Source organism: Musa acuminata, chromosome BXJ3-4 (assembly GCF_036884655.1).
Source record: "Musa acuminata AAA Group cultivar baxijiao chromosome BXJ3-4, Cavendish_Baxijiao_AAA, whole genome shotgun sequence".
Taxonomy (NCBI): Eukaryota; Viridiplantae; Streptophyta; class Magnoliopsida; order Zingiberales; family Musaceae; genus Musa; species Musa acuminata.
In genome coordinates, this window is record NC_088352.1 from 36,293,041 (window position 1) to 36,319,862 (window position 26,822).

The 26,822-nt window shown below is 42.0% G+C and overlaps 1 protein-coding gene and 1 pseudogene across 1 annotated transcript; both read left to right on the forward strand.

The window, feature by feature from the left end:
- The first annotated feature begins 3,311 nt into the window (after window positions 1–3,311).
- Window positions 3,312–6,355, forward strand: LOC135636194 (calcium-dependent protein kinase 29-like). The gene is made up of 8 exons (XM_065147815.1): window positions 3,312–4,215; window positions 4,620–4,763; window positions 4,859–5,011; window positions 5,144–5,259; window positions 5,345–5,512; window positions 5,589–5,716; window positions 5,861–5,960; window positions 6,053–6,355. Exons 1-8 carry the CDS (start codon window positions 3,546–3,548, stop codon window positions 6,107–6,109), a joined length of 1,536 nt encoding a protein of 511 aa, XP_065003887.1. The 5' UTR covers window positions 3,312–3,545; the 3' UTR covers window positions 6,110–6,355.
- Window positions 6,356–8,215: 1,860 nt separating this feature from the next.
- On the forward strand, window positions 8,216–15,462 carry LOC135636197 (CSC1-like protein At4g35870; annotated as a pseudogene).
- The last annotated feature ends 11,360 nt before the right edge of the window (window positions 15,463–26,822 follow it).

Sequence of the window (26,822 nt, forward strand, 5' to 3'; positions counted from 1 at the left end):
AATTGTTACTAGATGAAGCTGACGATGAATTTTTTGAAATAAGATCTATTATTTGATTATGTTAAGTGTCTAGTTCTATTACGATCTGAATTTAATTTTCATATTTATTGTTCTCCAAATTTCAACTTACTATTTCATCAAACATAATATTTCCATTAATAATAATTTTATCACTAATAGGATTATATAATTGATATACTTTGAATTATAAGTAATAACTAATTAAGATATATTTTTTAGATTTTTCATCAAGTTTACGATGATTTTATGAATTTACCAAAGCATAAGCAATATAACTAAATATTCTTAAATAACTTATACTTGACTTTATACCATATCAAACTTCAAAAAGAGCTTGATTTATAATAGTTATTGTTGATGAAATATTCAATAAATAAACTATTTGCATATGTTTTTATCGAAAACTAATTTGGAAGATGTTTTCCCTTAAGTAAACTTCTTGATATTTCAACTACACTCCAATTCTTATGTTCAACTACATCATTTTGTTATTAATTCCCTATGTGTATAATTTTTTTCATAAAAAAAATTAAACTTATTAAATATAAATTCATCACTTTTTTCTATTCAAATTATCATTATATATTTACCATTTTGCCTTTCCATAAGTGTTTTAATTTTTTTAATTATTAAATATTTCAAGTATCAGTTCTAAAAAATATACCCAACTTATACAGTTATAATCATCGATAAATAAAAAAAAAATATTAATTTTTACTATGTGATTTTATATTTATTGGTCTCCATAAATCAACATGAATTAATTCAAAGGAACTAGATACTCTTCGTGTTTTTTCAATAGAAAATAATTTTTTACTTTGTTGGTCATAAATACATCCATATCTTAAAATCTTTTTTTTTTTACGTAAAACCTTAAATCTTTAATGCTAATACGTTTATATCTTAACTACCATAAATTTGATTCATTATTTTGAGTTGTAATAAGAATATGCTTTTCAAAACATCAAATGCAAACATTTTATTTTGAGTCATGCAAATATTTAGTATAATCAAATTAGATTTTTTTTAATCTTTAATAGTGTATGAATCATCATCAAATATATTAAATATCTATCATTTATTAATTATCCAATAGTCAATAAGTTATATGATAAATTAGAAAGAGAAAAAAATATTATCAAGGTATTTTACCTTTCATTTCAATTATTTGTTTCCCTTCTAATTAGATTTATTTGTCTATCTCTAAATCTACCTTTGGATATCTAATGATATGTAATTGGAACAACTGCTATTAAAAAGCTAAATATCATTTAAGAAATTATTAACTTGTGAAGGAGTCATTAACAATATATTATTTTCCTTATTTTCTGCATATAGTTGGCTTTGTATTCTTTTTTCTAATAAGATGTCTTTACGTGACCAAATTTTTTACAATAATAACATTTAATATCACTCTTTAATTTTTTTTTATTATAATTTAATTATTTTTGTTCATCATGCCTAATAAAATATCATCTTCTTCTTCCATTTTTTTTCTATCACGAAATCATCTTATGTCACATTCTATTTCTATTGATTTTTTTATTTTTTTCTTTTGAAATAAAAGATTCTCCCTTAACCAAAAAAAATATATATATTTTTGACTTTTCTCAAGTGATCTTTTCAACCGTACTTGATGAGCTGATAAGGAATCCATTAATTCATCAAATAAAAAAAATAGACAATTAACTAAACCCAATACATATGGTTGAATCGACCTAAGGTGCATTAGCATAGTTAAAGTGTATTCATACTTGAATCAAACCAATTACATTCTAATAATATGCATAACTAAATTAACCCACAATGCATTTCAACATTGGATATAGCCAAATTGACCTAGACGCAATTCATTCATGATAAGCTTCGATGCCAATCGACTTATGTGGGCCACTTTGTGACTTGACTTTTCTATGAGTGAGAGGAATACACCTAATGTACTAATATATACATAATTGATACTTCATTGTCATATGAAGGACATCTCAACATCACATGAGGGGCACTTTAACATCTACACCTCAATGTCACATGGCCAACACCGTGATGACATAGGATTAATATCTCAATATTATATGGTCAACACCTTAACATAAGATTGAGAAGACCAAATGTCATCACATTGTTGGTTCAAAAGTAATAGTATTCAGATGTAAACCTCACGTGCATTCACACAAATATGAATCTTTTTCTCTCTAAAACTTAAGCTGAGTCTTTCGAACTCCTTTCTAACTTAAGCAACAAAAATGATCTTATAAAAAATATCGTCAGTATAATTTTATATATTTCGACATAGTTAGAGACAAATATGAACGGTGTGGACTTGAAGAAGGCTATGTTGTAGATTTTTCACAGTAAGTTAAGCATGAGAAATGAATTATGAATTACTTTTTAATCATATACAATTATCGTTTTCTCCTTTTATCTTATGAACCATGGATTTCAAATCAAAAGGCAATTTGGTTCAATAGGCCAAGAGGATATGAAAGAAACTTGTTTTGAGTTGTGCAGGATTCCCATCCATTTAGAGGTAAGCTATCACTATCTACTTCATTTCCTTGCATGCTTACCAGCTGATCATGAACTCATATCCTGTCAGAAGAGAAATATAATGTTCTTTCCGAATGATAAATAAGGGATGAGTTACGCTTGTCACCAGAATCGCACAAAGAAAAAGATATCAAAATGAGATTGCTTTTGTTGTGTTGATCTTGATCTGATCCACAACTTTAAAGAATCTCCTGACGTCAATCATTCCTTGAGGTCTTGTCCACCGTCCAATAAATAGATGATTCTTTCTGAGAGCGATATTTTCTAACGATTATTGTAATTTTTATTTTTTTTAATACACTTGGATTTAGTTTATTAATTCGATTGACATGCGAAGGTGCCTCAGAGTTTATTATATATTAGACTCTTTAAGCTATTAAGATTTATGATAATATTTTAACATAAAAAATAAAGAAAATATTATCTTTTATAATTAATTATTTTTAGTATTTCGATTGTATGTCTTCAAAAGTTATATCGAAATCCTAAACATCAGAATTAAAAATTTAAAAAAGAAAAAATTTATTAGAACAATAGATTTAAATATCTCACTTAAAGATCTCAATATAACAAAAGTATAATTATAGAATGTAACATAGAGCTTATTTAGGGTGTGGCGGGAACAATGTCACATCCTTCACGCCAAATGACAATTAAGAAGCAACGTCTTGCCAAGCTCACTGATCTATATCTCCCTCTTCCTCGAAGTCTCCTGAGAATATCGATTCCTTTGCGTTATCCGGCAGCATACTTTGAATCTTCTTTCCCGCGTCGAGATCGACAGACAGCTCAAGGAGCATAAAGAAAAGAAGGGGGAAAAGGAAAGTAGAACCAGAGGTGGAGGAAGAAGAAAGGTAGCAGAACCGACCTCCTCCTCCTCCTCCTCGTAAAGTCTATTTAAAACCCGTTAGAAATCACCAAGCAGCCGAAACAAGAAGACGAGAGTGGCAGAGGAAGACGAATCCCGAGCGCCAATGGGGAATTGCTTCAACAGAACCTACGAAATTCCCATCACCTCCGGCCCTGTCAAGCCTCGACCTCCGCCTCCACCCGCTGCCTCCCTTCCCAAGAGTGATCCTTCGAAGCCCAAACAAGCACTATCCTCCGTCGGCAGAGCACCTTCCTCAGCCAAGATCGGACCGGTTCTGGGGAATCCCATGGTCGACGTGACATCCCTTTATGCGCTCGACAAGGAGCTTGGCCGCGGCCAATTCGGGGTCACCTACCTGTGCACGGAAAAGTCGACAGGCCGGAAGTACGCTTGCAAGTCGGTGTCGAAACGCAAGCTTGTGACCAAGCGTGACATGGAGGACATGCGCAGGGAGGTGCTGATCCTGCAGCACCTCACCGGCCAGCCCAACATCGTGGAGTTCAAGGGCGCATACGAGGACAAGGACAGCGTGCACCTCGTGATGGAGCTGTGCTCCGGCGGGGAGCTCTTCGATCGGATCACCGCCAAGGGAAGCTACTCGGAGAAGCAGGCGGCCGCTGTGTGCAGGGACATCGTCAACGTGGTGAATGTGTGCCACTTCATGGGCGTGATGCACCGGGACTTGAAGCCGGAGAACTTCTTGCTGGTGAGCAAGGACGAAAATGCTGAGCTCAAGGCTACAGACTTCGGACTCTCCGTCTTCATCGAAGAAGGTCCGCTCTATCTTTACCATAAAAAGAAAAAAAAATGCCACTGAGCGATGACGATTGCTGGGCATCAACTTGCTTGCTTACTTCTCCATAATCTAGCACGAACTCAATCTATTCCCTGTGCTACTGATTTCCACAAAGATGATCCTTATATCAACTACTATGTCATAAATTTTCACAAACTAAAAGATCTATTTAGCCAACATCCTTGAGATTGAAGTCCGCTTTACCTCTCCTTCGGTTCTGGTTCACCCTATGTTTTCCTGAGATACAACTGTGGCAAGCAATAGGACAATACCCCTTACATGAGCTCCACTTAAATCAAAGATATGTTAGAGAAAGCACATCACACATAATGCAGCTGCAACATTCTGCTAAATTCTAAGCCATTTAAAATGTGTGTCCAGGTAAAGTCTACAAAGATGTGGTAGGAAGTGCATATTATATTGCTCCAGAGGTGTTACTGAAAAACTATGGGAAGGAGATTGATGTATGGAGTGCTGGGGTCATACTGTATATTCTCCTCAGTGGTGTGCCACCGTTCTGGGCAGGTATCTACCACAATTACTTCTGATGTGATCCACTTAACCATTATTTGCTTTTGACAATTGTTACTGATGAATCTAAGCGGGAAAAATCCATGCAGAAACGGAGAAAGGTATATTTGATGCAATATCACAAGGGTACATTGATTTCGAAAGTCAACCATGGCCAACAATATCCCGTGGTGCAAAGGACCTCATCAGAAAGATGTTGACAAAAGACCCCAAGCAGAGAATTACTGCTGCTCAGGCCCTTGGTTAGAATCTCATATCATTACATTGACAATACAAAGATGAAGCTTAATTTCTTCTGTTTGTAATCTGTTGGCTTGACTGGTTCATTATACTGATTACATTCATCGTAACTTGGATTTGTTTGGATAAAGCAGAGGACCCATGGTTGAGAGAAGGTGGTGAAGCATCAGATAAGCCTATTGACAGTGCAGTTCTTACCAGAATGAAGCAATTCAGGGCTATGAACAAGCTAAAGAAACTTGCGCTGAAGGTAGTGCTTTTGGAAAATTTATACAGGTTTTTCTCTATATTAACTGCTGTAGTTTTGACCTAAGATGCCTTCTTGAGTGATCAAGGTAATCGCAGAGACTCTTTCAGAAGAGGATTTAAAGGGATTACAACATACGTTTAATAACATAGACACCGATCGGAGTGGCACAATTACACTTGAAGAATTGAAGACTGGATTGAGAAGGCTGGGATCGAAGCTGACCGAAGATGAGATCAAGCAACTCATGGACGCAGTAAGACTGCAATGCAATCTCCTTTTCCTATCACCTGCACCAAAGAACAGTCTGAAACGCTCGTTTTCTGTCACAGGCAGATGTAGACAAGAATGGGACTATAGACTACATTGAATTCATGGCTGCTACGATGCATCGCCATAAACTAGAGAAAGAAGAGCATTTGTTGAAGGCCTTCGAACACTTTGACAAGGATCATAGCGGGTAAGAACTCAGTTCCTGACTGCAGCACAATCACCAAACATTTATTCTTTGCAAAATAGCACCAAACAAAACAGATGTTCATCAATCGAGGTTGTAACAATGGATCTAATTGTTTGATATCTGCTTTCTTGAATTCTTCACCAGGTATATTACAAGAGACGAACTGAAACATGCCATGTCACAATATGGAATGGGTGATGAAGCAACCATCAATGAAGTACTTGATGATGTTGATACTGATAAAGTAAGTGATTGTCTCCCTCTTGTGCATTACTACCTACCTGCATGTATACCTGAGCCCTTACAAGAGCAAAAATATATGTTACTTCTTCACAGGATGGTAGAATCAATTATGAAGAATTTGTAGCAATGATGAGAAAAGGCCACACATAATTCTGGAGAAAGCAGGAGACAAGCAACTTGTTTTCCTTCGAAAATACAAATAAAATCCATCCCAAAATAAAGTGAGAGGCTCTGAATGATCAATAAAGCATTGTGTATGTATCCGCTAAGCAAATACTGATGTTTCAGATATGTGTAAATTTCAGAAATGAATCCAGGATGCTGATTTCTTGTGTAAGACCAATTATGATTGGAAGAATTATAGCGTATCAATTGTAGTGCTGTCTTCCATTGAAATTAGAGCTTCTAAATCATGAATTATGTCTTACCTTCTTTTACTTCCATCCCTTTCCTCTTTCAATGCTACCAACCACTTTCCAGCACCCATTTCTTTTCCTAACAGTTGCATATCATGTCAACGCTTGATGCAATGTATCTAATCTGTGTTCACTAAGATGATCCTTCAAGGTTTGGTAGAAGATTCATGTCACCACCTTCCTGTTTAAGATCCATGCCCTTGTTATATTTCCTCATATTAGAGTTACTAAAGATGGTTTTCTTTCAAGCCTTCAGTAAGCTTGGTAGCAGTCATACCCCTGACAAAGCTTGCTATACGTTACCCCATCACTGAAGTTGATGAATACTCCTGTTTTTGTCATCTCTACTCTGTTGCAGACCAAATGCTAGAGTCGTTCCACACGTTTGAGTCAACTACTGATGGTTTCCTTCCAAGCTTTACATTAACTTGGCAACATCAATATTTATGCCAGACCAAGCTTCTCTATGTGACTAATCTCCAAGTTGGTGCTTCTCGATGTGTAGCACAACAAAGAAAAAGAAAAACTGTGAATGACGACAGACTACCTTCTCTAACCTAATCAACAAAGTTCAAAGGTTTCTTTTCTTCTTTTTCTTTGCCGTGGAGTTGATGATGATGTATGTCATATGGTCTAACCAAGGTTGGCCCAGCTCTGCAGAGTGTTAAGAGTCAGGTATCTCTTTCACAGAGGAAAGCAGCTCCACATGCACTATGGCTTTACAAGATAAATATACCCCAAGTGCAGATGAGTGCTCTTAGCTTGCCCTCCATGGAGAGTCATGATCTCTTTGAGACCGGAGGCAACAGAGGATTGCCTATAGATGCAATTGGGACTTTCCAAAGGTCGAGATTGCTACTCAAGACAATGTGGATGCAACTGGTGAGAAGGGTTTCTTCTGTTGATAACCTTAGCATGCACTGCAATTAGTCCGAGAGAGATTGGTTTGGCCAGTGACAATGGACTCACCTTCATTTCAGAAGTTACAGATTGGAGAAATGGTGAGGAAGTTACCCCCATTTGACTTGCATTCATAGTTACCCCCTCATCTGGCTCTCGTGCACTATGTAGAGGGGATGTTTTGTTGAAATGGACAAGCTTTCGTCTTTCTTCGAGTATGATGACCTAATTTTTCTGTATACCCTCTTCTTAAGTTTGCCTTAGAAAAAAGGGCTTCAGTAAGTGGTAGTGAGATATTGCCTATCCTCCGAGGCTGTGCAACCGTAAGCTAAATAATATCTCCTTTCTTTATCGATGTGTCTGTTATTGGTCGGGCCCTAACCTTCTCACGCTGACTTGGCTAGCACAGGATAAACAATTCTCTAACCAATTGTTTACGATGGATGGGTTGGCTCCACAGAGTGGCTTTACAACCGAAGAGGTTTATCTTATCGATAAGGTCATGAAGTTTCATGAAAAGGGCAACACCACCATGAAGTTTCATGAAGAGGGCAACACCACAAGGCATTATTCTTGGACAAATGGGAGCATGCAAGCAGACGGATCCTTTGGAGCCCAATTTTTTTCCCTTTTTGTTTTCTGCATTTGTTGGTTTTTCTTTTCCGCATTAAAACAAATACATTACGACCGCCTCGAGTGGCCTCGCCGTGGCCGCTAATCTTCTTCTCCCTCCCATAATAATTTGTATCCTTAAGATTTAATGAAACTTGGGATTTCATGAGCGTTTTATATTAGATTGACATATCATCCGATATTTGTGGAGGATATCGGACGGTGGAGTTTAGTTTAGAGGCTGACGCTATAATTTTCTGGTTATTCTAAAATAAGCCCAACGGAGACGATTCATAGTCGGGTCTCTCTCGATCAGGGTTGGGGTTTCTCTCATCCCCCTATGAGGGAGAAAGACCCATGAGCGCGCTCTCGATCGCTCCGTCCATGGCCGGCGCGGCCGCGCCTTCTGCGGACCCTGACTACCCCGCCGCCGCGTGGTACGGCAACATCCAGTACCTCCTCAACATCTCCGCCGCCGGCGCCGCCTCCTGCCTCCTCCTTTTCATCCTCGTCAAGCTCCAGTCCGACCACCACCGCTTCCCCGGCCCATCCGCCCTTGCCGCTAAGCTCCTCGCCGTCTACCACGCCACCCCCGCCCAGATCGCCCTACGCTGCGGCGCTGACGCCGCCCAGTTCCTCCTCATCGAGCGCGCTAGCTTCTTCGTCCTCCTCGCCCTCGTCGCTGCCCTGCCCCTCAATCTCTACGCCGGCTCCGTCCTCCTTGCGGACCCCTTCGCCCGCACCACCATCTCCCACCTCCGCCCTGGCTCCCCACTCATCTGGCTCCACCTCCTCCTCGTTGTCCTTGTCGTCGCCGTCGCCCATCTCGGCATAACTCGGATGGTAGACGACCTCCGGATAACCCGATTCCGCGACGGCAACGGCAATCCCAGTGACCCCAATTCGAGCTCCATCTCCATCTTCACCATCATGGTGCAGGGCATCCCCAAAGCCCTAACCGCCGCCAAGGCCCCGCTCGAGGAGTACCTTCAGCATCGATATCCTGAAAAGGTCTACCGCGTTGTCATGCCCTTTGATATATGCACCCTGGAGTACCTCGTCTCGAAGTGCACTGGTAAAAATTCTGTCGGATAAAAATTATTTTCGATGAAAAATCGATTTTAAAAACTTGAAAGCGTACGAAATGAATTAATAGCAATAAATACTTAATGAGGTTTGCAGTAAGGAAATAGCAAGAATAAAATATAAACTAGAGAATATAACAATTTATAGTGGTTCAATCATCGTGATATATATTTATTCATTCGATTTCTCTTCCATCGAGGTCGCATCCCCTAACGGTCTTCCTTCAATAGACGAAGATCAATCATCGTTTTATACCCCTCTTGTTCTTTTACCGGATTTAGGAGATAACAATTACAAGCATTCACTTTCTCTCTAAATAGAATTCTAATACTTAGATTTGGAAGAGGGAATTTTTAAAGAGATTGTAGTAGCGTTTTTTTGCTTTTAGACTCTCTGTGTTTCTATTCTTTAACCAGGGATGAGAGAGGTATTTATAGGCTTCAAATTAATTTAAACTTGGAGCCTAAAACTTTTCCATCCCGAGTTTCTCGGGCATGGGCAGTACCATTGCCTGCGTTGGGCGGTACCACCACACAGTGTCAGTCTGATACTAACACTGTCCTGGGCGGTACCACTACTCAGTTTGGCAGTACCACCGGGTGGTACCATCGCTTGGCACCCTGCTAGGAGCGGTACAATTGCCCAAACTAGCGGTACCATCGCTTGACACAGTCTCGAAGATTGTGTCACGACGATGAGACTTCTTAGGGCATTGTTTGGGCCTCTTATTGGGCCCAACACAATTCTTACATGGGCCTAGTTGGCCCCTAATTGGGTTGGTCCAAATCTAAGCCTAATTACATGCTAACTATGAAATCCTAAGATATTTGCTAAGCTAAACAAGTCCCTATGTCTATTCTTTCGGCAAGCTTCCGACGAACTTCCGACGATCTCTCGGTACTGTTCCAGTGGACTCCCGACAAGCTTCTGGACTTCACGACGATCTTCTTGGTGAGTTTCGACGAGCTTCTCTAGTAAGCTCCGAGACTTCTCGACTGGTTCCATTAGAACTTCCGACGAATGTCCGGACTTTCAATGAACTCTTGAACTCCTAACGAAATCGCGTCCTTGACTCCGGGACTTCATTTTGCTTCATGCCTTGCTATCATAGTTAATCCTGTGTTGGGAAAATCTTTGGGGGCGACATCACATGCGCAACGGAAGAATAAGAAAACAAAATCCTCGATTCCCAAAGAGATGTTCGTCGGCGTGCGAAGATTGGTGCGCAAAATCCGCGAAATTGAAAAACTGTGTATAGAATAGATTGTGTTACCTAGGGAGATCGTATATCCCTGTTTCCTTGCAGATCCTTATGAGAGGGTGAAGGAGGTCAAGCGTTCTCCTCTCTAGCAGTGATCTACATAGCAGGGCTGCGACGACGCTCCTCAAAACTCCAAGCCTGCTTTGAGGTGCAGAGGGGAAGGAGAATAGGAGAGGCAAGCAAAGGCTCTAGCCGATGAAGCTCTGAATCCCTCCTATTTATAGAGGTCCCCTATCAAACCCTAATGGATCCTCGCCTAGTGGGTATTGGATCTGCATCCAATAACCCAAGCATTTTAGATTGGTGGATCTTTATCCAATAATCTCTCATGGGCTCTTATTGGATCTCGTCCATGGGATCCAATAATTCACGGGCTTATTGGATATCCAATAAGACAAGGGCTCCGTCGGATATCTCATATCCGAACCTCTACTCATCGCAATGCCTACCATATGTGTGTGACCCTCTAGGCCCAATATCGAACTGGCCGTGAGTCATACCTATCAGAAGTCCTTTTAACTCAGTGAATTATTATCTTTGTAATAATTCACTTGACTCATCGACTATGGACGTACTAGGCCATTACGCCGTAGTCCCCAAACGATACAGGGGAATCCAATCCATTGGACCTGTCTGTCCTTAGTTACCATGTACCTATAGTCCCTCATCCATCTAAAATCCCAGAGACCGTATATCGAGTATGGTGTTGTCAGACCCATACGGTTTCTACTCGAGTCTCGCTCTAATCGGATTCTCTCAGAGAAATCTTTCTCTCTCAACCCGAATGACCTTGGCTAGGGGTTTGTCTGAGCAAGAACACATAAGATATTCCTCTCATGACGCCGAGAGTGGATGATCCTCTATTGACACTCAATAGCCCTCGTAAGGTCGACTACCACTCACAATAACCAGCTGTACTAGATTTGGGACAACCAAACCTATAAGTCTGGTATCAAAGAGTGGAGCACTTATATAGGACATCATTGGTGTCTCAAGTCTAAGGACCAGATATACCACTAGGACTACGGAATCGTTGTCTGACAATAAGGCATCATCAACCATCCAGCATTCTGTAAGCGGATCAATCAATGAACTCATTCTCCAATGAGCACCTGTATTGTATCCCTAATGTCCCTACACGAGCAGTTATGAGACCCGTTGCATCCATCATATGGACGGGTATACAGTACACCAGTCTGTTCGGTTATTACGATATCTCTCTCGAGTAACCTATGCCCGGGATTATTTAGAATATGTGTTTAAAGGTGAATCGATCTCATTTTCGTGATCTCATCACGATCCGATTCTCATTGCACAAATCCAAAGACATCACTATATATATATATATATATATATATATATATATATATATATATATATATATATATATATATATATATATATATATATATATATATATATATGCAATAGTTATAAAGTGATATATGTCAAAATATAACAAGCAAAAAGATTCTGTATCAAATCACACGTGTCATTACTCACGTGATTGGCTTGCTCGGCACCTATGACTAGCATCCTGCACATGTAAAACGGGTGTACATGTCTTCAATAGTCTCTCTTAGTTCCATACAAAACAACTCAAAATCATATATTAAAAAAATAATCTTCAAATTTTTTACTCTATTAGTGTCTTCGTGTGTGATTTCGAGAGTGCGCCAAATATCGAAAACCATTTTGCAAGTAGAAACCCGATTAAACTCAGTTTTGTCTAAAGCGCAAAATAGAGCATTCATAGCTCTAGCATTTAAAGAAAACATCTTCTTCTCCAAATCATTCCAATAGTTCATTGAATGAGAAGACCTTTTAAAACTGGATTTGATAATCTTCCATAAGTTCAAATCCAAATAAAGCAAGAAAACTCTCATTCGAGTTTTCCAATAAGTATAGTCCGTCCCATTAAAAAAGAGAGGACGAATAAGAGAGTGACCCTCTTAAAAGCCAAAAAGAGTAATTTCTATTTAGGTGTTAAACCAAATTAGAAAACAAGGCTCTGATACCAATTGTTAGGATCAAGGTCGACACTAAGAGGGGGGGTGAATTAGTGCATCGGTAAAAACTACGTCGGTTTGAAAAACCTTCATACGATAAAAATCGTTTCTGACGAAAAATCGATTTTGGAAACTTAACTTGAAAGCGTACGTAATGAATTGAAGGCAATAAGCACTTAAGGAGATTCACAATAAGGTAATAGCAAGAATAAAATGCAAACTAGAGAACACGATAGTTTATAATGGTTCGGTCATCGTGACATACATCCACTCCTCTGATTCCTCTTATGTCGAAGCCATCGGCATTCACTAACGGTCTTCCTTCAATAGGCGAAGACCAATCACCTTTTTACACCCCTCTTCTCCTTTTACCGGGTTTAGGAGATAAAACTTACAAACACTCACTCTACTCTCTAAATAGAATTCTAATACTTAGACTTGGAGGAAGAAATTTCTAAAGAGATTGCAGCAATGTTTCTTTGCTTTTAGACTCTGTGCTTGTGTTCTTTAACCAAGGATGAGAGGGGTCTTTATAGGCTTCAAGTTGATTTAAACTTTGAGCCTAAAACTTTCCCATCCTGAGTTTTCCGAGCACGGGCGGTACCACCGCCCAATGTCAGTTTGACACTGATACTGTCCTGGGCAGTACTATCACCCAATCTGGTGGTACTATCGCCTGGGGGGCAGTGCTGGGCAATACCACTACTTGGCACCTCGCTAGGGGCGGTACAATCGCCCAGACTGGCAGTACCACTGCCTGACATAGTCTCGAAGACTATGCCACGATTGTAAGACTTCTTGAGACACTGTTTGGGCCTCTTATTTGGCCCAACACAATCCTTACATGGGCTTAGCTGGCCCTTAATTGGGTTAGCTCAAATCCAAGCCCAATTATGTGCTAACTACGAAATCCTAAGATATTTGCTAAGCTAAACAAGTCCCTATGTCTATTCTTCCGGCGAGCTTCCGGCGATCTTCTGACGATCTCTCGGTAAAGTTCTGGCGGACTCTCGGCAAGCTTCTGGACTTCACGATGATCTTCTTGGCGAGTTTCGATGAGCTTCTCTAGCAAGCTCCGAGACTTCTCGGTTGGTTCCGTCAGAACTTCCGACGAACTCTCGAACTCCCAACGAAATTGTGTCCTTGACTCAGGGACTTCATTTTGCTTCATGCCTTACTATCGTAGTTAATCCTGCACATGTAAAACATACTTCGATCTAAACAATTAATACTAAGCATTAATTAAGTTGTTCGGAATTTCATTGGTCCCTCAACGCTTCGTCCGATTTTTTAGCGCATCGTCCTCTCTTGCGGCCTATTGTCCAATCGGCTAGTTGACACTGTATTAATATCCGCTCTTCTTGGCCCAATGCCCGAATCCATGGCCCGAAGCCTTCTATCGATACGTCGACCGTTTCTCCGGTCCGACGTCTAATATTCTGACATGTTATCCTCCAGCATAACATGATTTTTCCTGCTTTAATTGTCTTATCATGATCGAAGCATCCTGTATCACTCAAAACACAGATTAAAATATAAACATAATTATCAATTAGTTTCATCATCAAAATATGAGATTCAATATACCAATGTCCAGAACGACATCTCTTGGCTCGAAGCTCGTCGGACGCCCGATCCCTATCGAACGATGGTGACGAAGGCATCTAGATTGATGAGCATCTGTGGATGAGGAAGGCTGCAGAATTTGAGAAAGGCTGAGAAAGCTGCAGAATTTGAGGTTGGTACTGCAAAGGAAACTTTTGGACTACCAGGATGGACGGGCGCCTGGCGCCGGAATTGCATTCGTGGTCTTTAAAGACGTTTACACTGCCAACAAGGCCGTGAGGGATTTCAGGTCGGAGAGGAAGAAGAGGCCCATCGGGCAGTTCTTCCCCCTGATGGAGCTCCAGCTCGAGCGGAGCCGGTGGAGGGTTGAGAGGGCCCCGCCGGCAGAAGACATCTACTGGAACCACTTGGGCTTGAGCAAGCTTTCATTGAGATTGCGGAAGAACGCTGTGAACACTTGCCTCCTCCTGATGCTTCTGTTTTGCAGTTCACCTCTTGCAATCATCAGCGCAATGAAGAGTGCTGCAAGGATAATTAATGCAGAGGCCGTTGATCATGCTCAGTCATGGTTAACTTGGCTTGAGGGCTCGAGCTGGTTTGGGGCTCTCGTTCTCCAGTTCTTGCCTAATGTCCTCATATTCGTGAGCATGTACATAATCATCCCGTGTGCACTGTCCTATCTTTCCAAGTTCGAGTGCCATCTCACTGTTTCTGGGGAGCAGAGAGCTGCATTGCTAAAGATGGTTTGCTTCTTCTTGGTGAATCTCAATCTCTTGCGTGCAATGGTGGAGTCATCACTTGATAGTGCGATACTTCGAATGGGGAGGTGTTACATGGATGGGGAAGATTGCAAACAAATCGAGCAGTATATGAGTGCTTCATTCCTGTCAAGGTCCTGTCTCTCCACCCTTGCGTTTCTCATCACGAGCACCTTTCTTGGGATATCCTTTGATTTGTTGGCTCCAATGCCTTGGATAAAGAACATTCTGAAGAAATTCCGGAAGAATGACATGCTTCAACTAGTTCCGGAACAAAATGTGGACTACTCAGTAGAGCAAATCAATGAAGAAAGCAATTTGCGGATGCCTCTCGTTTCTGATAGAGTTGATAGTTTGGATTTGAATGGTGCCGAAGTACAAGATCTTTCAGTGTATCCTATAGACAGGAGCTTCCACACCCCAAAGCAGACATTTGACTTTGCACGGTACTATGCTTTTAATCTCACAATTTTTGCGCTCACCATGATCTATTCCTTGTTTGCTCAGCTCGTGGTTCCTGTAGGTGCCATCTACTTTGGCTACCGATACGTAGCGGACAAGTATAACTTCTTGTTTGTGTACAGAGTTCAGGGATTCCCAGCTGGTAACGACGGGAAACTGATGGACAGGGTCTTATGCATTATGCATTTTTGTGTAGTCTTGTTTCATCTGTCCATGTTGTTTTTCTTCTCAATCCGTGGTGACTCCACAAAGCTGCAGGCCATCTTTACTCTAGGATTGGTGTTGTTCTACAAAATGCTCCCCTCGAGAACCAATAGTTTTCAGCCTGTCTTTGTTGGAAGGCATTCAGGCCGCCTGTAGCTTTGTGGATGGACCAACTGACTATGAGGTTTTCTCCAACATTGACATCGATTGGGATATCTAACAATCATGATCATAAGTTTGAGTTCCATACTACTTTGTGCTGTCAATGCTGCTTTGCAACAGGCCTTGGATAATGTATAGATGCTTGTGTTGTGTGGCTCATCCTAATATCCTTGCGTGTGTCATGAGCTTCCTTTTATTTATTTGTCTTATAGAATCCATGTGTATTTTTTGTTGTTGGCTCGGCCTGTGATAGGGTAAAGTTCGAAATTTGATGCCTTTTCAACCTAACTCTAATGGTCGTGAGGAGTAGTTGTATGACAAGTTCAAAATCTGTGGTGGAACGGTGATTGCATTTATGGATTCATGTGGCTACTTCTTGTCTGAGAACAGTGAGACCACTACATTCAGCCAACGACAAGTTTCTCTGCTGTGGTCCAAAGTATGTGGTACCATGTTAGAATGAAAGAGAAGAAATAGAAATTTTATTTTATTGATTGTATAACCTTGTTTATAAGGTAAAAATAATAATTAAATTAATTTTATAAATTGATGACGATATTGTAGGAATCAAGAAAAAATACAAGGAATGTCAAAGAAAAAAACAATCTACTATAGAGCTTGTGATAATTATAACCAATTAACAATGAAAAATGAATAGAATCAAATGGATAATTGATCATGATTTATCCATAAGATATGGCATCACGATAGACGCAATTCTTATTTGTATACAAAAATATTTAATGAAAGTTACATAATTACAATTGTGTTATATGCTCAAGAAGATAGCAGTCTTAAAAAGAACGAATGTTTTGACATTATAGCCTGAAGGCGTATATAAAGATTAGAGCATTGTGAAATTAAAAGTTTTTACTATTAGATTAAAGATATGAATAATGAGAGAAATTTATCTCAATTGAATTCTCTGTCATAACTATTTTTGTTCAACAAGCTCTTGCAATGTTTCTACAGTTTCATATATCTTTTCATGTTAAAATTATGCATCTGAAATAGTTTTGTCTCTATAAAAAGAGTCTCATCTTGGTACGTTGAAATCTTTTAATTTGATCCATATACTTATAAAAAGAATACTGTAAGTATGACACTGCCTCATATTATTTGTCTTACTTAATTTCTCTATAAGTATCCTCCAGCCGTCGATCCATCTAATCAAGATAGTCTCAAACTTTAGTCAGGAGGTCGATCGATTGGGTGATCAACTCGTTCAAGAATTCTGAGTTTGTTGGATGGTTTTGAGCCAAGGATGGCGAAGGTAATGCTTGAGCTTGAGATGCACAAGTTTCATCTACCTGACGAGGTATAACTACTAGTGGTAGAGTGGGGGCTGGGATTGACAGGATGAATGATCTCTTTATTCCTTAGTTTAGTTTACAAGATTCATTTGATTATCTTTCACACTATAAATAGGATTATGATATACATAAAATATATAATCAATAAAATAAAAAAATTTCTTCTCCTTTCATTCTAACATGGTATCAAGCCAGTCCTTCACCAACATCTTCTCCCTCCCTTCGTGAATGAAGACGACGGTAGGTGACTTTCCTCCATTATGTACAGAGGTTTTGTTTTGATGCACTCATTTATGGCAAGCTGTTGTGCGATCTATGTTTCGATCAACAATGACTTGTCACGATACATTAAGTTTGTTATACGAAGTGAAACTTTCTCTCGATACTCAGTGTTGATGAATTGATGTACCATGATTGATAAATCAGTACGGTTTAGTCCACGAGTCGATGTCGGGAGTTTCGATCGGTAGGGGGAGGCGTCGGGATTGAGCATGTCTGCAGGTTGGGGTGTTGACTGTTGGGAAATCTTGAGGGAGACATCACATGCACAGCGGAATAATAAGAAAATAAAATATTCGATTCCCAAAGAGATGTTCGTCGTCGTGCGAAGATTGGTGCGCAAAATCCGCAAAACTTAAAACTGCGTATAGAGTAGATTGTGTTACCTAGTGAGATCGTATATCTCTGTTTCTTTGCAGATCTTTAGGATAGGGTGAAGGAGGTCAAGCGTCCTCCTCTCTAGCGATGATCCACACAGCAGGGCTGCGACGACGCTCCTCAAAACTCCAAGTTTGAGGTGAAAAGGGGGAGGAGAATAGGAGAGGCAAGCAAAGGCTCTAGCCTACGAGGCTCTGAATCCCTCTTATTTATAGAGGTCCCTTGTCAAACCCTAATAGATCCTCGCCTAGTGGGTATTGGATATGCATCCAATAACCCAAGCCTTTTAGATTAGTGGATCTCTATCCAATAATCTCTCATGGGCTCTTATTGGATCTCGTACATGGGATCCAATAATTCAAGGGCTTTTTGGATATCTAATAAGACAAGGGCTCCGTCGGATATCTCATATCCGAACCTCTACTCATCGCAATGCCTGTCATATGTGTGTGACCCTCTGGGCCCAATATCGAGCTGGCCGTGAGTCATATGTGTCAGAACTCCTTCTAACTCAGTAAATTATTATCTTTGTAATAATTCACTTGACTCATCGACTACGGACGTACTATGCCACTACGTCGTAGTCCCCAAACGATATAGGGGAATCCAATCCATTGGACCTGTCTGTCCTCAGTTATCATGCACCTATAGTCCCTCATCCATCTAATATCCCATAGACCGTATATCGAGCATGGTACTGTCAGACCCAAACGGTTTCTACTCGAGTCTCGCTCTAATCGGATTCTTCCGAAGAACTCTTTCTCTCTCAACCCAAATGACTCTGGCCAAGGATTTGTCTGAGCAAGAACACATGGGATATTCATCTCATGACACCAAGAGTGGATGATCATTTATCGACACTCAATAGCCCTCGTAAGGTCGACTACCACTCCCAATGACCAGTTGTACTAGATCTGAGATAGTCAAACCTATAAGTCTGGTATCAAAGAGTGGAGTACTCATACAGGACATCCTTGGTGTCTCAAGTCTAAGGACCAGATACACCACTAGGACTACAAAATCGTTGTCTGACAATAAGGCATCATCAACCATCCAACATTTCGTAAGTGGATCAATCAGTGAACTTATTCTCCAATGAGCACCTGTACTATATCCCTAGTGTCCCTACACGAGCAACTATGAGACCAGTTGCATCCATCATATGGACGGGTATACAGCACACCAATCTGTCCGGTTATCACGATGTCTCTCTCGAGTAACCTATGACCGAGATTATTTAGGATTTGTGTTTAAAGATGAATCGATCTTATTACCGTAATCTCATCACGATTCGATTCCCATTGCACAAATCTAAGGACATCACAATATATATATGCATATATGCAATAGTTATAAAGTGATATATGCCAAAATATAATAAGCAAAAAGATTCTGTATCAAGTCACACGTGCTATCACTCACGTGATTGGCTTGTTGGGCACCTATGACTAGCACTAACGTCGTTTGAGGGGGGAAGTGCCTCTCGGTCGGGACACTAACACCATCTTCAAGGAGGGCATCTCGGATTAAGCAGCTCAATCACTCTTCCGGGGGTGATCGCACTCCTACACAGAAGGCCCTCATTGGGTGATTCCTGACTTTGGCCCCTTGAAGATTAATTTAGTGATTGATTCTCCTTTTTTCTTCTCCTCTTGGCCAGATGCCAATCAGGGGCTTTTATACTACTGCGCGAGGATCGATCGTACGCGGGTTTGGTGCAACAACCGATCCCTAAGGGGCGAGGTGGAACCTTGTGCAGCCGTTGTCCCGAAATGCACAGAATGGCACCATACGACGTTGTCCCGAGCTTTTCGGAATAGGATCTACCGAGGGGTGCCTTGGTACGGATCCCGACTTGGCACGCGGAAGTGCTCCTTGTGCTGACTTGGCAGGGTCGTGCTACAACGTCGGTTGTGACGTAGCTAGGGCCCAAAATATGTTTTATCACTTCTCCCCCCAATTGAGGCATGCCACAGGTCTTTGCAAGAGGGCTAGGGGCGCGCCTGGCTTGTAGTGTAGGAGTGTCGCATGTGGACTGATTGCTTGTGAGGGGTAGTCGGGCTGGTCTGTCGTGGGGTCACTCGGCGAGTCGTGTTTCATGCTTCGGGGAGGGTTGAAACTATTGGCCGAGCGGCTAAGCTTGGGCGGGGTTGGACCTGTCGAGTCATTAGTCGGGAATCCGAGCTACGCGACCTAGGCAGAGACAACCCGTTGGCCGAGCAACTAAACTCAGGCTCAGGTTTGGATTGACGAGCCACTGGTCGGGGGACCAAGCTACGCGACTTGGGCAAAGACTGAACCTGTTGGCTGAGCAACTGAACTCGGGCTTAGGCTTGGACTGACGAGTCGCTAGTCAGGGGATCAAGCTACGCGACTCGGGCAAAGACTGAACCTATTGGCCGAGCAACTGAACTCGAGCTCAGATTTAGACTGACAAGTCGCTGGTTGGGGGACCAAGCTATGCGACTCGGGCAAAGATTGAACCCGTTGGCCAAGCAACTGAACTCGAGCTCAGGCTTGGACTGACGAGTCGTTGGTCGAGGGACCGAGCTGCACGACTCAGGCAAAGACTAAACTTGTTAGCCGAGCAACTAAATTCGGGCTCAGATTTAGACTAACGAGTCACTAGTCGAGGGACCGAGCTGCGCGACTTAGGTAAAGACTGAACCTGGTGGTCAAGCGACTGAACTCGGGCTTAGATTTGGACTAACAAGTCATTGGTCGGGGGACCGAGCTGCGCAACTCGGGCAAAGACTGAACCTGTTGGCCGAGCAACTGAACTCGAGCTCAAATTTAGACTGACGAGTCATTGGTCAGGGAACCAAGCTGCGCGACTCGGGTAAAGACTAAACCTGTTGGTCGAGCAACTAAACTCGGGCTCAAGTTTGGCATGATGAGCCATTGGTCGTGGGACCGAGCTGTGCGACTCAAGTAAAGATTGGACCTGTTGGTTGAGCAACTAAACTCGGGCTCAGATTTGGACTGACGAGTCGCTTGGTCAGGAGACTGAGCTGCGCGACCCGAGCAAAGACTGAACTTGTTGGCCGAGCAACTGAACTCGAGCTCAGGCTTACACTAATGAGTCGCTAGTCGGGGGACCAAGCTGTGTGACTCAGGTAAAGACTGAACCTGTTGGCCGAGCAACTAAACTCGGGCTCAGATTTGGACTGATGGGTCGCTGGTCAAGGGACTGAGCTACACAACTTGGGCAAAGACCGAACCTATTGGCCGAGCAACTAAACTCGAGCTCAGGCTTGGACTGACGAGTCGCTAGTTGGGGGACCGAGCTATGCGACTTGGGCAAAGACTGAACTTTTTGGCTAAGCAACTAAACTCGGGCTCAGATTTGGATTGACGGGTCGCTCACTTCAGTCTGTCGAAGGACGAGGTCTCTGATCTTGATCGATTTTGGGCGAACCCTACGGTTGTAAAGTCAGGCTGTGGCCTTCTTGTAGGCCAGGGTATGTAAGTGCGCCTCGGTCCTTTTCTCTTTGAGGAGGTTCAGGTTAGCCCTGAGGCCCTCCTCGAAGTTGTCTTGCTCGAAGGTGATGATGCGTAAGGTCAAGAATACCATCTCGGGCAGAAGGACCGCCTCGATTATGAATGCCAAGTTGAACGGGGATTCCATTGAGGCGGACTTGGGGGTCATTCACAATGCCCACAAGGTGCTAGGGAGCTCGTCCACCTAGGCCCCGAGCACGCCCGAGACCCTCTTCTTGAGGCCTTCTAGGATCGCCCGATTCATCACTTTGGCTTGGCCGTTGGTTTGGGGGTGTGCGACCGAGCTGAACTTCAGTTGTATTCTGTACGACTAGCAGTAAGCCTTGAACTTAGCGTTGTTGAACTAAGTTCCGTTATCAATGATGATGACCTTCGGGATCTCGAACTGGGTGACAATGTTCCTCCATGTGAAGCCTTGAACTTGTTTTTTCATGATGAATGCTAGGGGTTCAGCTTCGACCCACTTGGTAAAGTAATTAACGTCGACTATAAGGAAGCGTCGCTGTCCCGAAGCTGGAGGAAAGGGCCTGAGGAGGTCAATGCCCCATTAGGTGAAGGGCCATGCTGCATCTATCGAGGTGAGAGGGACTGCAGGCTGGTGTTGTAATTGAGCAAGCCTTTGGTATTGTTGGCACTGCTGCACGTATGATTGGGCATCTCAGCACATGGTCGGCCAATAGTATCCCTGTCTGAGGATCTTGAAGGCCAACGTCTGGCCACCGATGTGCTCCCCACACATTCCCTCATGGAGCTTGGTGAGAACCATCTTGGCCTCAGGTGGCGAGAGGCAGCATAGGAGGGGTTGCAAGAAGGCTCTTCGGTACAACTTCCCGCTAATCTTGCAATACCAAGCCTGGGTTCATCTTAATCGCTGCGTGACCATCGGGTTGTCGGGTTATGTTCCATCCCTCTTGAAATGGAGAATTTCCTCCATCCAGTTCGGTGAGACCTCGGTCCTGGCGACGTCGCGGGTTGGCACTGTCGGGGTCGTGAGGGATTCTGTTGTTGGGGCTCCTCCTAGGCCGCGAGCGGAGGCTAGCCTAGCCAAGGCATCAGCTTGCATGTTTCGTGCATGGGGTACCCTCGTAACTAAGAGGCGGTCGAAGCAACGGGCGAGCCGTCTTACTTCTACCAGGTACAACGGGCATGGTTGGATCTCGGGCTTCGTAGCTCCCATTGACATGTCCCGCCACCAGCTGAGAGTCCCTGAAGGCCTCAAGGTTGCCCACATGCATTTCCAGGGCGAGGCGCAGTCTGTGGAGTAATGCCTCGTACTCGACTTCGTAATTGGTGGACTTGAACTGTAACCGGAGCAACCGTTCTTAGGTTTCTCTGATCGAACTTCTGAGGATGAGTCCAACCCTTGCTCCTTCAGCGGTCGTCGAGCCATCCACATACAAGGTCCATGCGCACTTGCTATGTTCCTATCCAACAACATGGTCTTCGAGGGTTAGTTTGGAGATGAAGTCGGCCAATACCTGGGCTTTAATGGCCATTTTAGGGGCGTATTGGATGTCGAATTCGCCGAGCTCGACTGACCATTGCAGCATCTGATGCAATGCATCAAACTTGGAGAGGATTTGCCGCAAGGGTTGGTTGGTTATCACCTTGATTGTGTGAGCTAGGAAGTACGGTCGCAGCTTTCGGGCCGTCTTCATCAGTGCAAGGATCAGCTTCTCGATCGGGCAATACCATACCTCGGGTCCGATAAGAATGTGACTGACATAATAGATGGGTTGCTGTGCTGATGGTGCCTCTCGGATTAGCACCAAGCTGACTGCTTGTGTTGAGGCCATGAGGTAAAAATCGAGGACCTCGCCTGGCTCGAGTGAGGCGAGCCGGGGTAATTGAGCGAGATACGCCTTCAACTTTTCAAAGGCTTCCTCATATTCCGAGGTCCACATGAAGCTATCGGCCTATTGAAGAGCTCGGAAGAAGGGGAGGCACTTGTTGCCTGAATGCGACATGAACCTACTGAGTGCTACCAGTTTTCCAACGAGGCGTTGCACTTCCTTGATCGAGCGGGGAGGCTACATCTCTGTTGCTTGAACTTTTTCCGAGTTGGTGTCTATTCCTCTCTAGTGGATGACAAACTTAAGGAACTTTCCCGAACTGACCCCGAAGGCACACTTCGAGGGATTCAGGCGCATGTTGAACCGCTTGAGGGTCTGAAATGTCTCGGCCAGGTCGGCCAGACGTGTGCCTGCCGACTTGCTTTTTATGATCATGTCATCTACGTACACCTCCATGTTCCTCCCAAGCTATTGCTTGAATAGCTCATCGACCATTCTTTGGTAAGTTGCCTCGACATTTTTCAGGCCGAAAGGCATCACTTTGAAAGGCAGTGTTCTCTTGGTCTTGTGGTGCCATCTAGATCTGGTTATAGCCCAAGAACATGTCCATGAACGTAAGGAGATCGTAGCCTACGGTGGCATCAACCAGCTGATCTATCCTCGGGAGTGGGTAGCAATCTTTGGGGCATGCTCGATTGAGATCGGTGTAGTCAACACACATCCTCCAGCTTCCATTGTATTTCTTAACGAGGACTACATTCGACAACCACCAAGGATATTTCACCTCGGTTACGAATCCAACCTCTCTAAGACGGTCGACCTCGTCGCTGATTGCCTTTTGCCGGTCGGAGGCGAACCTACTCAGCTTTTGTTTTACTGGTCAAGCATCGGGGTGGATGTTGAGATGGTGCTTGGTCACCCCTGAGTCGATTCTGTGTATGTCTTTTAAGGACCATGCAAACACATTAGCATTTCTCTTTAGGAAATTGATGAGCTGGAGCTGGTTTGCTTCAGGGAGTGTTGTCCCGACTTTCATGGCCATGTCGGCTCGGTCCCTCTTTAGGGGCACCTCGGCAAGTTGTTTAGGCAGCTTCAAAAGTGTCGATGTCTTGGCTTCCTCACGGGGGTCCGGGGCCTATTGGGGTCGCAACTTCTTTGGTAGAGTGATCGCTATAAGGTAGCACCACCCGGATTCTCTAAGATCGCATAATATTTGTATTTGTGAAGTCCGGCATAATATTTGTTTTTCATTTTCTGTGTAGCAGAGCTGAATACACTTCATCTTATGAACCAATGGATTTCAAATCAGAAAGCAATCATCTGGTACAAGGCCAAGGGGACATGAAAGAAACATGTTTAAAGTTATGCAGAATTCCCATCCATTTAGAGATAAGCTGTCACTGCCTACTTCATTTCCTTACATGCTTAGCAGCTGATTAGAAATAGTCACATTATATTCTCAAGAACTCATCATATCCTGTTAGAATAGGAATCTAATGTTCTCTACAAATGGAAGAAAAAGGATGAGTCATCACAAAGGAAAAGATATCAAAATGAGATTGCTTTTGTTGTGTTGATCTTGATCTGATCCCCAACTTTAAAGAATCTCCTGACGCCAACCATTCCTTTAGGGAGCTGTCTTCCCCTGGATTCTAAAGTTCAGCCACATTTTCCATGCCACCGGCCGATAGATGATTCTTTCTTGAAAGCGATACTTTCAAACGATTATTTTTTAATCTAAGGTAATCCGATTGAAAATTTGATCTTTTAAATACACTTGGATTCACTTTGAAATGTAAGCCTAATCCGATTAGCACGCAAGGGTTAATATAAGGTGAATTCTTGATAGTTGGAATCGTTTTGGTTACAAGTGTGAACCACTCTACCCCAAGTTTGTAGGATTTATGGTAGTCTTACGTCGATGGCGGCATGTTTGTACTGATCTTTATTTTTGGATGTGGCGGCAACAATGTCAGTTCGTTCTCGGCAGCTGACAATTAAGAAGCAACGTGTTCCCGAGCTCACTGATGGGTAACTCCCTCTTCCTCGAAGCCTTCTAGAGAATATCTATTCATTGGATCTTCTTTCTCGCGTCAAGATCGATGTGATGAGATTTAAAGTGAAATAAATTTTTATATATGTATAAATATTAGCGAGCTATAACACACAACATAATTAAATGAAATCAAATATAACACTAAGATATATGTGAAAAACTCCTCCAATGTAAAAGGATAAAAATCATTGGACAAACCAGAGATAATCCACTATAAGAATAATGAATATACAAATCTCAATCTTTTACCCAAAACCCTAACAACAATCATAAGAGAATAACTGGGATACAAAGATCATGTCACTATAAACAAAATTTTAAATTCTCCCTAATTCTTTCCAAGTAATCACAGTAAGAATTTACTATAGATTTAATCTAACCTGAGATGAAAAATTGCTAGATGATTGAGAACAGTCTCTCTGCGTTATCTTTGTTTTATTCTCTTTCTTTCTCTTTGGATTTCTGTCTTTTTCTCCTCCTTTTTGTTGTTGCCAAGATGTGCCCTACTGCCCTCGTTGGTGCCCTTTTATGCTTATTTTCGTAGCCACCACACCCCCTTTAATATGAATTAGGGTTAGGTTAAGAGGGGTGAGCTATGGGCTGATAAAGCCCACCTTGGGTTGAATGTGGGCTGTCAACCCAACAACCTCCCCCTTCAGCCCATAAGGGAGGCTGTCCTAAGACTCCGCAATGTGAAGTCATGCTGACCAACTGTCGGCATATCTCCTATCTTTCTTTTGGTAAAGTCTTTATCAACATGTCTGCTCTGTTGTTATCTTTGTGAATTTTCTGAAGCTGCAACTACTTATCTTCAAATACATTTCGAATCCAGTGGTATCTGACATCTATATACTTTGACTTGGAATGAAACATTGGGTTCTTACATAAATGGATAGCACTTTGGCTGTCACAATGCACCACATAATTTTTCTATTTTAGCCCCAACTCTTGTAAGAATTCTTTCATTGATAATATTTCTTTACATACCTCTGTAGCCCCACATAATTTTTCTATTTTAGCCCCAACTCTTGTAAGAATTCTTTCATTGATAATATTTCTTTACATACCTCTGTAGCAGTAATATATTCTGCTTCTGTGGTAGAGAGAGTAATACACCTTTGCAACCTGGATTGTTATGACATAACTCCCCCTGCAAAAGTAACCTGAAGTGGACTTTCTCGTATCTATATCTCTTGCCATATCTGCATTTGTGTAATCTGTCAACACAGGTGATCCACCTCTAAAGCTTAAACAAACCTTAAAGCTCCCTCTGAGATACCTCAAAATCCACTTCACTACTGCCCAGTGTTTTTTGCTTGGATTTGCAAGAAATCTGCTAGTAACACTAACTGCATATGTGATATCTAGCCTCGTACATACCATTACATACATTAAACTTTCAACTGCTAAAGCACAAGGAACCTTTTATATTTTCTCCTTCTCATCACTTGATGGACTCTGTTCTGAACACAACTTAAAGTGATCTGCAATAGGAGAACCAACTGGTTTTGCATTGCTCATACTGAACCTTTCCAATACCTTCTCGATATATTTCTCCTGTGACAACCAAATCATCTTAGTTTTTCTGTCATAGGAAATCTGCATGCATAGTATTTATTTTACTGCCTCATGTTCTTCATTATAAAAGACTCACTTAATTTCTTCTTCAATCTATCAATTTTAGACATATCTTTCCCAAGAATAACCATGTCATCAACATAAAGTAAGAGAATAATAAAATTTTCATCAAATCATTTGATGTACACTGATATGAAGTCGTTCTTTTGTATCCATTCTCTATTATAAATGAATTAAACTTTCTTTACTGGAGCTTGTTTTAGCCTATACAAGCTCTTCTTTAATTTGCAGATAAAGTTTTCTTTACCTTTGACTTTGAAGCCTTCATGTTGCTCCATATAAATTTTCTCCTCCAAATCACCATGAAGGAAAGCTATCTTCGTATCTAACTACTCAACCTCCAAGTCCTGACTAACAGCAATACTAATAGCAACACGAATAGAAGACATTTTAACAATAGAAGAAAATATATCTTTAAAATAAATTCCATTCTTTTGACCAAAGTCTTTCGCAACCAATCTAGCTTTGT